General features: G+C 37.7%; 1 protein-coding gene across 3 annotated transcripts in view; it reads left to right on the top strand.

The window, feature by feature from the left end:
* The window catches only part of PREX2 (phosphatidylinositol-3,4,5-trisphosphate dependent Rac exchange factor 2), a 171,268-nt gene that overhangs the window by 77,774 nt on the left and 80,750 nt on the right, over window positions 1-12,744 (top strand). For all 3 annotated transcript variants that reach the window (XM_010405115.4, XM_039548323.1, XM_010405116.4), the window contains 8 exons: window positions 751-800; window positions 1,361-1,436; window positions 2,216-2,288; window positions 3,458-3,600; window positions 3,751-3,843; window positions 5,175-5,323; window positions 9,875-9,960; window positions 12,163-12,299. In XM_010405115.4, coding sequence (XP_010403417.1) covers window positions 751-800; window positions 1,361-1,436; window positions 2,216-2,288; window positions 3,458-3,600; window positions 3,751-3,843; window positions 5,175-5,323; window positions 9,875-9,960; window positions 12,163-12,299 — 807 coding nt within the window. The remainder of the gene's footprint in view (window positions 1-750; window positions 801-1,360; window positions 1,437-2,215; window positions 2,289-3,457; window positions 3,601-3,750; window positions 3,844-5,174; window positions 5,324-9,874; window positions 9,961-12,162; window positions 12,300-12,744) is intronic.

Genomic DNA, 12,744 nt, shown 5'->3' on the forward strand with positions numbered 1-12,744 from the left:
TTTTGCTCCACTTGTTAATGTAAGGTTCATCTAGAGGAATCTGCAATACTGAACTCCCAGGCAGAGCAAAGTAGGATGGAATCTAATTTGACACAACTTTTAATCATTATACATTGTTCTTCATGCATATTGTAAACATAATTGGGTTTTGATGTTTGCTAAGTAATACTAATGTGTTTTCTTTTTTTAAATACAATTTTCTGATGGTAGTTTCTTAAACTAATCCAGATGTATAATTTGTTTGTTTTTAATAAAAAGCATTTCTAATCTCTAAATCTTTTTTGCATTTTTAAAATTGATTAGTTATAATTCTAATTTGTAAACAAAATATTGATGCATATAATGAAATGCAGTGGTTTTTACTTTAATTACTCAGTTGTGTGTAGAATAGCAACCGCTGTTTGGGACAACCTTAATGCATGGAAACATTGCTTTATTTTTTGTGTGCTTTTCTTTCAAAGTATTTCAAACTTTCAGAATTTTTTAATGCTACCTTAAAGCTAATCCTTTTTTGCGTATGTCTCAGTAAGCTTAGGTTACATTGGAAATATTTTCCTTCTCATAATTTATTCATCTATATTGTTATCTGGAAACATTGTTTTGGCACATGAAAATACATAGAAATTTGAACAGACCTTTTTGCTACGTAAGTGAAATCCATTGAGAACGTACAGTCTTCCTTACTGTGTCCCTGCCTCTTGTCTGTGATGTGAATGTGTGGTTAACTCACTGCCTCTTCCTCTTTCACAGGGTGTACGACTGTACTGTCGCCTTCACAGTCTCTTTACCCCAGTAATTAGGTGAGTCCAACTGGGAAATCCTGAGGGAGTCATTTGGAAGAAGTACATGATCTGGAGATGCTGTGTTTGAATGTAGGAACCTAACCCATCCTTTCAAGACTGGTCTTTTGAGAGTAATCAGATAAGATTGAAAGGCTATCCAGACAAAAAGCGTAACTGAACCACTAAATGGCTGCCAACTCTGTTCAATATAACTTTTTTTAGTGGACTTCTGGAGCCTCCTAGGTCCTGATGGATATGCTTATATGCTTACTGTATATATTAGTACACTCCTTTACCAACACACCATTGCCTTGTTTGAAGAGTCCCAACTGTAACAACACACCTGCCTTTATACTCCAGTGACAATAACATCCAAATAAGATGTGACCAGACTCCTCCTTTCTGTCTACAAGAAGGACTTAATTTGCTCTTTTTTTTTCCTCCCAAGAAAACTTCTCAACCATTATTAAGTGCTCAATTCATGCTTGGAGTAACTTGTTCATAGACTACAAGTATTTTTCTCTTTCTTCTAAGCTTTTGTTTGATCTTTAAAAATTGTTCTGTGTTATTTTGAACAGGGATAAAGACTATCACTTGAGAACCTACAAATCTGTGGTTATGGCTAACAAATTCATAGATTGGTTGATTGCCCAGGCAAGTAGACACCTTTGGATTTATGTATGTTTTGCATTTAAATTCTAATTTGAAAGCTACTGATAATATCAAGAAGAAAAATGTGCAAACACTTTCTGTAGGGGTTATTAGAACAGTGTATGTAAGTATAAGCCTCTTAAATTAGTAAAGTAACAGAAATCAGCTGTCATCAGCTGTGCTGTTCATCCCTATTGTGCTTATCTTCCTTATTTGAAATTGAATTGAACTGTTTTAATGACACTTAGCTTTCTGATTCAGCATAGAACGCTGTCCATGGCTTAAAATGAAATACAGTGAGAAACTCTAAATTGCTAACTAGATGAGCAAAAGTCAGTACCAATTTGCTGCCACCAATTTTGCTTCATTTTAAATGAACAAGAAAAAACAACATGGTATCCTGTTCCCTCTGTCAACATGCACTAGTTCCATAAAATAAAAGTTTAAAACTTTTATTTTCCGATGGTTATGGATTCTATTATGTTCTATTTTTATGGAGAATGTAGTCATACTGAAGTATTTTCCTATTTATTTGTAATTATAAAGTGTTACAGCATATAACCCAGACTACTCTCTGATTCTATGATAAACATGTATATACTGATTTTTATATATATATATATGTATGCTAGAAATGTATACATAAAGATGGTGGTGGTAAATGTAATCTACAGCAGTTGCTATCCCTGTGAGATTACGCCATTGTGCACAGTTTCCATTTTATAAATGGAATTAATTAAAATACATTTTAATATATATTAAAAAGTACTGTTTTTTAACAGGGGGATTGCCGGACAAGGGAGGAAGCTATGATATTTGGTGTAGCTCTTTGTGATAATGGGTTTATGCACCATGGTAAGTAAATACATTCTGTACAAGCTGTGCTTACTTTCTGTTTCATGTTATCTGCACAGTTGGAAGGAAATGCAGGGGCTGATAAAGATATTACAGAACAGATGGAAAGTTCTTCTATTTTATCACTAAAGAGACTGATGCTACAATCTTCAAGGAAAAAAATAGCTGTTGTATACTCTGAAAATTATATCAAATTTTATAGCACGTGCTGAGGAATTAATCCTTTACAGGATTTAGTGGGGGCAGTTTTATTAGTCACTTTGCAAGAAATGTCTTGAGAAAGTAATGCATGTTGGCACTGATGAGGCAATAAAAAATTACGTAGGAAAGAAATGTGAGATATTAGGGGGAATGAATAAAGTATGGAGGAGTGTGACTTCAAAAAAGTGAAGTGGTGACAATGGGAGTAAGTGGATTGGAGAAAAATGAGAAAATAATAAGGATAGCAAAGAACAAAAAAGGGAGAGGAGACCAGAGATACGTGCAGCACCAAATAAGGTGAATGAGGTCCCATTTAATACCATCAGAGGAAAAATTTCAGTGAAATGTTTGAAGTAGTAGGTCACTTACTGAAATGAAAAGAGGAAGAAATTCTTTTTTTATCAGCTTGTTTAGACAAGGGGTGAGAACATTCTCTCTGGTATTGTTCATTATTTTTTCTTTGGTTTTTGAACACACAAACTGCATCCATTGGCTGTTCTGCTTGCTTCCTCATCCCCACCAAACCTGTTTCTAAGTCTGAACCCGGCATGCTTCACCATCTGGAGAGTGCCAGAACTTGATGGTGAGCATCTTCAGCAGCTGCCCAGCAGAAATTTTCAAAACCATGTTTTGAAATACCTTTTAGGAAGAAACGTTCCTAAAACCATTTAACCTACCTAAAACCTTTCACTAAAACCATTTTAGGCTAATATATCTTTCCCAACTTGGTGGAATCCAGATGATGTAGTTGAAAAATGAGCTTAGTCATGCCTATCCCTCTATAATACATCCAAATAAAAATTGTTGTGTATGTTAATAAAGATTTCACTAGATCCATACACACACAAATATTTTGCTAGCATTCAGTATGTGTATGCTAGTTCAGTATTTTATGGTTCATGAAAGACATGATATTCAAGAGTTCAAAAGAAAATAAACATTATGATGTGTTGGTTTCTGTCATACAGTGTTAGAGAAAAGTGAATTTAAAGATGAACCACTGCTGTTCCGTTTTTATGCGGATGAAGAAATGGAAGGATCAAATATGAAGCACAGACTCATGAAACATGATCTGAAAGTAGTGGAAAATGTCATAGCCAAATCATTACTGGTGAGTGAAACACCATCAGTGTGTGCTTTGATGAGTAAAAAATTGGTCATAGTGACAATATATTAGGACAGTTTATTGTTATTTAATGAAGAGATACTTCATTTTTTAAAATGCCTTTCTGAACAATATTTAAAAAATTTTATTTTACAGATTAAATCTAATGAAGGAACCTATGGTTTCGGTTTAGAAGATAAAAATAAGGTGCCAATTATTAAAGTGGTAGAGAAAGGATCAAATGCTGAGGTATCGAATATTTTAAATTATCTTCCCTGCTTTATTTACTTGATTGCTGGTGTATGTTTTGTACATAATGCAGAAAAGTCTACAGTAGTAGAACGTGGCAGTGAACACTTACCAAGAAAGCTGTGCCTATGAATCTTTTTCCCTTTTATCCTTTGGGTTTTTGGTTGGTTTTTGGTGTTTTGGGTTTGGTTTGGGTTTTTTTTTTTCGTTTTTTTTTTCTTATTTGTTTGCTTTGTTTTGTTGTTTTGTTTGGATTTTTTTTTAATTTTTTTTTTTAAAACATTGCTTTGACCATTATCTAATACTTATTTTCTGCTCAGCTAACCTGTCATATTGAGTGATGATATAAAAGTCACCATTTTATTTTTATGTATTTTATAATATGCCAGTAATGACACTAATCATAATTGGAATAAACATGATTGGTAGAATATGAAATGGGTATAGAGATAGTCTGTGAGTTGCAGTTGACGTATTTTATAGTAAAGGATGTATCAAGCTTTAGATAAAGTCTGGAATTTGAGAATCTGAATGAAAAAATTACAACCTTCCTGTTTGGTAGTATTGCTTTAGATTTTCTTTGTGTTAATTCATATTCTACTGAGCAGCATGGGTGTCTCTATATATGTAAAGATAAGGTACAGGCTCTTTCATGAGAGAAAAAAATTAGATTTCAAGGCTTTCTAAATCTCACAGTGGAATACAAATTTAAATTATAAGTAGACACAGCAAATGAATAATATAATACAGCCACAGAGCTAAATAGGGTGATTTCCAGCGGTCAGGTTCTGCCAGGATCTCCTATGGCACTAAGCACTAAGGCTTTGCCTGTACTGTGAGCCACTCTTTGTACTCCTGTAGTTCAACTGTTAGGGTGCCTTTATTGTTAGACCAAAGTTTAAAAACTCTTTCGTTTTGGAACTTAACAAATATTCACTTACTAAAATATTAATTGTGTCTTTCTTTATGAAAGGAAGCTTTAGTTCCTTTGGAAAATGGTGGATGAACAAATTAAGTACTGTCAGAAAATAAAAGGCTCAATTAAAGCTGTTGTGTTAATTACTAAAAAATTAACTGATATTGTAATACTGTCAAAAAATCTTGATGAAGACTAGGTCTTGTATTTAGCTCTCTTCAGAATGAGTGTTTACCCTTCACACGAATTTAACTGGTTTTAGAAGCATTTTGTGGTATAAGTGTGTGGTATGTGAAGGAGTCATAAAGAATGCAAAACGTGGAAGTGTGAACATCATTTTTTCTATTGGGGTTGCATGCCAGCAGAAAAAAAACATAATGAAGCAAACATGTACATAGCTGTTTTTATTTTCTAGATGGCAGGCTTGGAAGTTGGGAAGAAAATCTTTGCCATTAACGGTGACCTGGTTTTTCTGCGACCCTTCAGTGAAGTGGATTGCTTCCTGAAAGCCTGTTTAAACAGCAGAAAGCCCCTGCGGGTTCTTGTGAGCACTAAACCTCGGGAGTAAGTTATCATTCCTTGGGGGAAATTTTACAAACAACAATTGAAGTGAATTTTAAGACCAGTGGAACTTCAGAGAGCACTACTCTAAAGTTATTTTAAATGCTGTATCTGATCTGACTTTGCCAAGTCAAGCAATTTGATTTGCCCTGATTTCGTTTTATTATATTTGTGAGTCAGCAAAAGAATCACGAGTACTTTAGATCTTCAGCTCTGCAGCTTTAAATACATGCAGGTACTGCAAGTTTAAATGAAGTTTCCTTGATTATATGGACAGTTTTGATCACTTATCTCTTGCTGTGTATATTAAATTCCTGTGTCTGGGGATTAGTTGCTGGTTTGGCATAGTCAGACTCTGTGGTCTCATGGGCCCCTTCAGCTTGTGTGTTGGTGGTGTAAACAGCAGGAGAAAATAAACAGTTCCTCATCTTTACGTAACAGATGCATTTCTGTACAGTTTTGACCATTCCTACCTAAACACACTTTTGTTATGTAAAAGAAATACAAAGTGAGGCCTAATGGGTGGATTCAGTAAATATGTAAATGAGCAAAAGTATATTAGAAAAGTTATTGCAGTTTTTGCTAGGTTATGCATAACAAGGAGACTAAGAAAACTTGTCGGGAGTAATTTTGATCAAAATTTGCAGAATAAAGACGTGCCATCCTCTATTACCATATAGCATACGTGAGTGCCTTGCTCAGAAATGGCTCTGGTTATGTGGTAGCTTGAAGATCTGTTTCTCCTCTTAATAAGCAAAGGTGTCTTGAGAAGTAAAATGGCACCCACAACTGGCAAAAGAGGAAAAAAATAAATAGGGCATAAAGATGCTTATCTGGACTGATACTCCAACACCTGCTCCCACCCTAAGCAAACAAAAATAACTATTAAAGAATCCCCCAGACCACAGGGTTGTAGAAAGCCTAAAAGGCATGTCTTGGCTTTTCTTCAATGCAAATCTTGGTTTAATTTCTGACTCAACTTGTGGGTGAATTTCAAGGTTGACAGAGATGTTCTAGTGAATGAAGAGTTCACAGGAGACAAATTTGTTTCTCAGTGTTCCCTGCTTTTTGTCAGGAGCTGCTGCTAGTGCAGCTGAGTTGACAGAAGACAGTTCTCTCCTGAATTCTTAGCCTAAACTGCCAGTGATGGTCTTTCATTGTTCGTTAACGTGTTCTCAAGGTGGTTTCAGAATGCAACCATATAAATGGTATCAATAGTTAATATATGAGTACATTAAATGATGTTATACTTACAAAAATATTTAAAGTAAAATATTTTAAAAGAATTAAAGACTTCAGTGACTTTTGGATCTCACCTCTCATGATAATCATCTCCAAATGCTTTATGTATACTAGAAAATAAGAAGTACAAGAAATGATGCAATTCTGTTATTCAAAACTGCCTGTAAATCAAGTTTGTTATAGTTCAAATGTATTTTAAAATCAATTTCCAGCATCAATTTGAATTTGTTTGCTTTTGCAATGGGAAATGGAGCTCGGGGCAAAGATCCCTGAAATAATAACAGAGCTGGCTCTGGATGGAAAGGCTGCAAAGTTAAATCAGTGTACTGTTATGCATGACCTAACTAGCTCTGATAAGGGCTAATGCAGCTGTGTTGCTCTTTGTAGACTGTGAGCTGATATCATGAGGGGATGTTAGCTTACTTTGGGCGAGCTCAGAGCTTAATTTTAAGGAGTAGATGTGAATTTTGATTCTCAGAATTGTTTCTGTTGGTTAGGTTTGTCAGTATGTTTATTACTCTTGTTCTTAGACCAAGGAGGAGCACAGCACAATGTGCTTACAAGTCATACAAACAGCAGTAGATGATTCTTGCTTTACAAAACTCAGTGCTTTCTGTAGCTGCTCAGAAAAACTGCAATAAAACATTATTTCAAGAAGACTCAGCAAGAAGAGGCACAGGTTGCTGGGAGTGCCTGATGCCTCTTTGCAAGGTTGGGATGACAAAGAGTTTTTTTGCAGAAGGTGAGCTGTGTTTGAGGAGCTGTGTTGCCAGGTGAAGGAGCTACAGGAAGAGGTGAACAGGCTCTGCAGTATTTGAGTGAACGAGCAAAAGACAGACCAATTCTTTTCAGCAACACTACAGTCTCAGACTCGCAGGAGTCTGGAACCTCTGCTGTGGTGAAGAAGCAGATGGACTCAGAACCCTGCAGGGTAATTAGCCAAAGGACTGTTAGCCAAGGGTCTGTTGAAGATGAAGGCTGGAGGCACATCACAGCACGTACCAAGAAGAATGTTCCTCCTTCTCTGAATTTGACAAGTATGACTGGTACCTTTTACAACAGGCATGGGGCTCTGGATCTAGAAGGCCAAACAACTGATGAGGTGGGCAAAGATATGCTGGGGTGGTGAGGCCTCCTGAGACAACACCACCTGCACCCTGCATCAAGACCTCCTCTGCTAACAGGAAAAGAAGGGTAGCTGTAATAGGAGACTCCCTTCTAAGGAGGGTCCGACATGCAGACCAGACCCAACCCACAGAGAGTTTTCTGTCTCCCAGGGGCTTGGATAAGGGACATTACTGGAAAACTCTCTAGTCTACTAATACCCTCTAATTACTCTCTGCTACTGATTTTTGAAACTGGCAGCAGTGAAATAAAAAAGAGAAGTCTGAGGGCAATCCAAAAAGACATCAGTGTCCAGGGACAATTGGTTGAGAGAGCAGGAGCACAGTAGTTGATTTCATTGATACTTCCAGTAACAAGGAATAATTTTGATAGGAGTAGGCAGATCCATCAGGTCAATGCGTGGCTCCAAGGTTGGTGTCAGAAAAAGCAGAAAAATTTTGTGTTTGTTGATCATGGGATGATCTACTCAACGGCTTGTCTGCTGACGCCTGACAGGATTCATTATTTCGGAGTGAAAATGTTTTTGCAGGTGCTGGGATCCATCAGTGCTGGTCACTTTTTAAACATCACCTCCTGAGGGCACAGGAGCAGGCAATTCCCAAATGTTGTAAGTCAAGTAGGGAAGGCAGAAGGCCAGCTTGGTTGAACAGGACTCTCCTCTTGGAAATAAGATGAAAAAGGAAGGTATATGCTCAATGCAAGCAAGGTCAAGTTAAATGGGAAGAATACAGAGATGCTGCTCACCACTGCAGGGAGAAAATTCACCTGGCCAAAGGTCAACTGGAGTTGAAGGTGGCCAGAAATGTGGGGGAAAATAAAAAGAGTTTTTTCAAGTATATTAATGGCAACAGGTAATGTAAAAATAAGGTTAGCCTGTTACAGGATGAGGATGGTTACCTCACAAACGGGGACAGGGACAATGCAGAGGTGTTTAATTTATTCTTCACCTCCATCTTCAACATGGGTGATGGACCAAAGGGGGTCTCAATGCCCTGAGCTAGAGGACCATGAGTGCGAGAATGGTCGACTCCCAGCCAACCCTGAAATTGTGTGAGATCTGCTGCTTCAGCTGGATCCCTACAAATCTATGGGGCCTGATGGTATTCATCCAAGAATCCACAAAGAGCTAGTCATTGTAAAGCTTCTCTTGATGATTTTGAGTTGTCTTGGGAATCTGAAGAGGTCCCAGCTGACTGGAAGCTGGCATACATTGTCCCAATTTTCAAGAAGGGCGAGGAAGAGGACCTGAGAAGGTACAGGCCTGTCAGTCTCACTTCTGTGCCTGGTGAAATTATGGAGAAGATTATTCTGGGAGGTATTGAAAAACACCTGAGAGACAACGCAGTCATTGGTCACAGCCAGCATGGCTTCGTGCGAGGAAAGTCCTGCTTATCAAATCCTATCTCCTTTTATGACAGGGTAACTCACTGCAGTCTGCAACTTCCTCTGGAGCAGAAAAGGAGGGGCAGGCACTGATCTCTTCTCTGTGGTGACCAGTGACACAACCCAAGGGAAAGGCCTGTAATTCTGTCAGGGGAAGTTTAGGTTGAATGTTATAAAAAGGTTCTTCACCCAGAGGGTGGTTGGGCATTGGAGCGGGCTCCCCAGAGAAGACGTCACAGTACCAAGCCTGACAGAGTTCAAAAAGTGTTTGGACAATGCACTTGGGCACATGGTGTGGCTCTTAGGGTACCTGTGCAGGGCCAGGAGTTGGACTTCGATGATCCTTGTGGGTCCCTTCCAATTCCACATATTCTGTGATTCTGTTAAATTGTAATATGGGTCTAGGCTCTGCAGTCTTCTGCCGCTTGTCTGATCAGGGCTGCTGTGATCTCTGGTCCCCACACTCTGTCCTTTCGGCTGGGAGAGACTGCCTGCCTTCCCAGGGCTTTCAGTGTTGCTGTGCTGTGGCAACTTAGCCTTAGTCCTTTTGGGAGGAATTTTAAAGCTACAGTGGTGTTTTGATTATAATCAGCATATTGAATTTCCCCGTGGAATAGATTGCTTCTGCTGTCTCAGCTTGCTCTTCTGACGTCAGTGGTGCACGGTATCTGGAATATGAATGGTGCAAAATCTGAAACTGATTTGAATAGAAGTATGGAGTTTTATACCCTTGTAACCTACATACTGCTGAATAACGAAATGCTACCTTTTGCTACATTCATATTGAATCTTTGCTTATATCAGGACAGTGAAGATTCCTGACTCTGCAGATGGACTTGGATTCCAAATCCGGGGCTTTGGCCCATCCGTTGTCCATGCTGTTGGGAGAGGTAAGCTGTAAGAACTGTCAATGGTACTGGTAAATATACATTTAACATCTCAATGACTTGGTTGAGATAAATCAAAATTAGGTCCAGTAATCCATCTTAGATTTTTATTTTCCCCAAAGTAAAAAACCATATTAAATAAACCCAAATAAAATTATTTTTTGTACTTATGCTCTGTAAGCTTTGGATACATCTTCCAACTTTTCTTTTAAATGTAGCTATACCAATGTAGGAAAGTTAAATTAAAGCTGTGCATTCTTTACAGATTAAGGAATAGCTGAAGGATGCAATATCACTTTGTCCAGTGAATGGCTGTTGGGAACCTGTGTGTTAATTTGTTAGATGGCTGTGTGGTTCTGCAATGTTCTGAAAACATTTTACAAAAAAATATGCCTTTTACAATTCTTCTCAAGAGCATTAGTGACTTTGTCTTAGTAATTGCAGATGTTTCATGTAAATACTATCTTGGGATGTGATTTTCAGCTGCTTACTATCCTAACTCAATATTTTCTACCAGTGCACTTGCGGTAAAAGAGGTTGGAGCATTTTTTCTTACTGTCTCATGTTGTTTATGGTAGAGCAAACTGTATTTTCAGCTACTGTGGGACAGTTGTGTCTCTTCCCCTGCTCCTGCCTTTGTAACTGAGGAATTAAAAGTGAACTGATCTGCAGAGCAGCCAGATTTGAACAGAGCTTGATGACTTTTTTCCTAGACTCTGGTGCCAGAAATTAGATTTTCAAAAGAAAGACTAATAAACTACAGACTTAGTAGCTGATGTGATAATTATTTCTGCACCTGGATCTCAATGCAACTGCCTATCATTATTCATTAAGCACATGCTTTATTCCAATTAGCCTCAACAATATGCAAGTGCTTGCTTGTGTGGTTTGCTAAACCTGGCAGATTTTAAGCATATGCTTACATACTTTGCTGAATTGGGACCTTGGGGTTTTCTGAAGAGAGATTTGGGGATTTTTTTCTTGAGAGAGATATTTGATAAGATCTACTTATATGTTTATTTTAAAGTCTTTTTGGGGGGAAGGGAGATTGCGATATCTGGTAATAGTGTAATTTCTGATGACTTTATATTAGATTTTAAATGCAGCTTTAATCTAATAGTGATAATTCTTAAAATGAGGGAAGCTCGTATATTCTGTAAGTTATTTCCTTGTCAAATATGCTCAACTGACAAGTCATGAAGTCGTGACAAGCTTTTCTATTTTTCAGCCCTGCAAATTCAGTCTAGCCTTTTCTTTCATAGCCCCTAGCTTCTGCACTCCGGTCTGGCAGTCTCTAGACAATAGATTTTTACTTCCTTGGCACCTCTGTGGCAGTATCAAGAGAGATGTAAGGAGGCGAATGTTCAGGTAGCTGGAATTAAGGTCATACTCCAGCAGACTGTCTTTCAGGAGTGAGTTTGAATCACACTGAAAGGACCTGGAGACAACTGCTATTTTTGTAGTGCCTATTCAGTCACTAGATTTTCCTAAGGTGGTTATTCCATTGTGAAAATAAGTTGCTGAACAAAATATTTTATATTGCTTAAAGAGAATGGGTTTTTTAGGTGTCATCTTGCATGTATCCCCCTGTCCCACCCTCTGATAATTTAATTTGAGATATTCTACTTATTTATCTTTGAGTATTTTGATTTAAAGCTGTAAGGTCCTCTTCTGTAATTGTGTTGGTAGAGAATATGAAGATAAGCAAAAGATCTTTGGAAATGTCTTTGGAATTGAGATATTTCACTTCATGTTTAACATGATACTCTAGTATGCTTTTATACTTCTTTATGTATTGCCAGAAAGCTTCTGTTTTGTATGTAAAATTGAAACACCTGAATTAAACAAGAAACTCATAACTTGGGTCATATAAAAGTAGACTAAGTTATAATTAGCGACTTTCAAGCTAGAGCCATTTTATCCTTTTAAAGTCCTTTCCTTTGAGGTGAATTTTCTACATTTTCATATTGCTAGTAAATGTTTGTTGTTTTGTCTTTAGAAAGTTGTCTGGTCTCTTCTGCTGGCGAACTCAATTTTCTTGGCATCCAGCTGGTCCACAGAAGTACTCTGTGGTCAGGGGAAGTATGTAAGGATCAGTCAGACCAGGTTCTGATTTAAAAAAAAAAAAAGGTTTTTTGGACTGTAAGCTTGAAACGAGATGTTTAGAAAAAAAAGTCTGCTGACTATGTGGGTTTTTATTGATAGGAACAGTGGCAGCTGCGGCAGGTCTCCACCCTGGCCAGTGCATAATCAAAGTGAATGGAATTAATGTCAGCAAAGAGACTCATGCAAGTGTTATTGCTCATGTCACAGCCTGCAGAAAGTACAGGCGGCCAATGCAGGTATGTCTCATTTGGTGCCCTTGCACACTTTCTTCTAGCTTTCTCTTTTTGGTCAAAGTAAACAGTGTGGTGTTTATCTCTGGGTACATAGCTGTTGTGTTTGAGTGGGATGGGAGGAAAGGAGGGGTGAATAAAACTGAAGGGAAGCCAACTGAAATATAAAAGCTGAAGATTGCTCAATATATTGGTGATATTAAAGATCTGCTTAATTTCTGCACTGAAATAAGTACCAGAGATAATTTTTATATGGTCTTTTTAAAGGGTTATTTCAAACATTTCTGCAGTCCTATGCAGAAAGCATTATGAGGTATATTCTCATCTTGATGGAGAGGGAATCACACAGCTTGCTGCCTGCTCAGCAGCAGGGGAATGAAATGCATAAAACGGATCTTCTTCCAGAATTTTGTTACGCTTCAGTACACAGAGAGCAGAGTGCATATATTCC

This window comes from Corvus cornix, chromosome 2 (assembly GCF_000738735.6).
Source record: "Corvus cornix cornix isolate S_Up_H32 chromosome 2, ASM73873v5, whole genome shotgun sequence".
Lineage (NCBI taxonomy): Eukaryota > Metazoa > Chordata > Aves > Passeriformes > Corvidae > Corvus > Corvus cornix.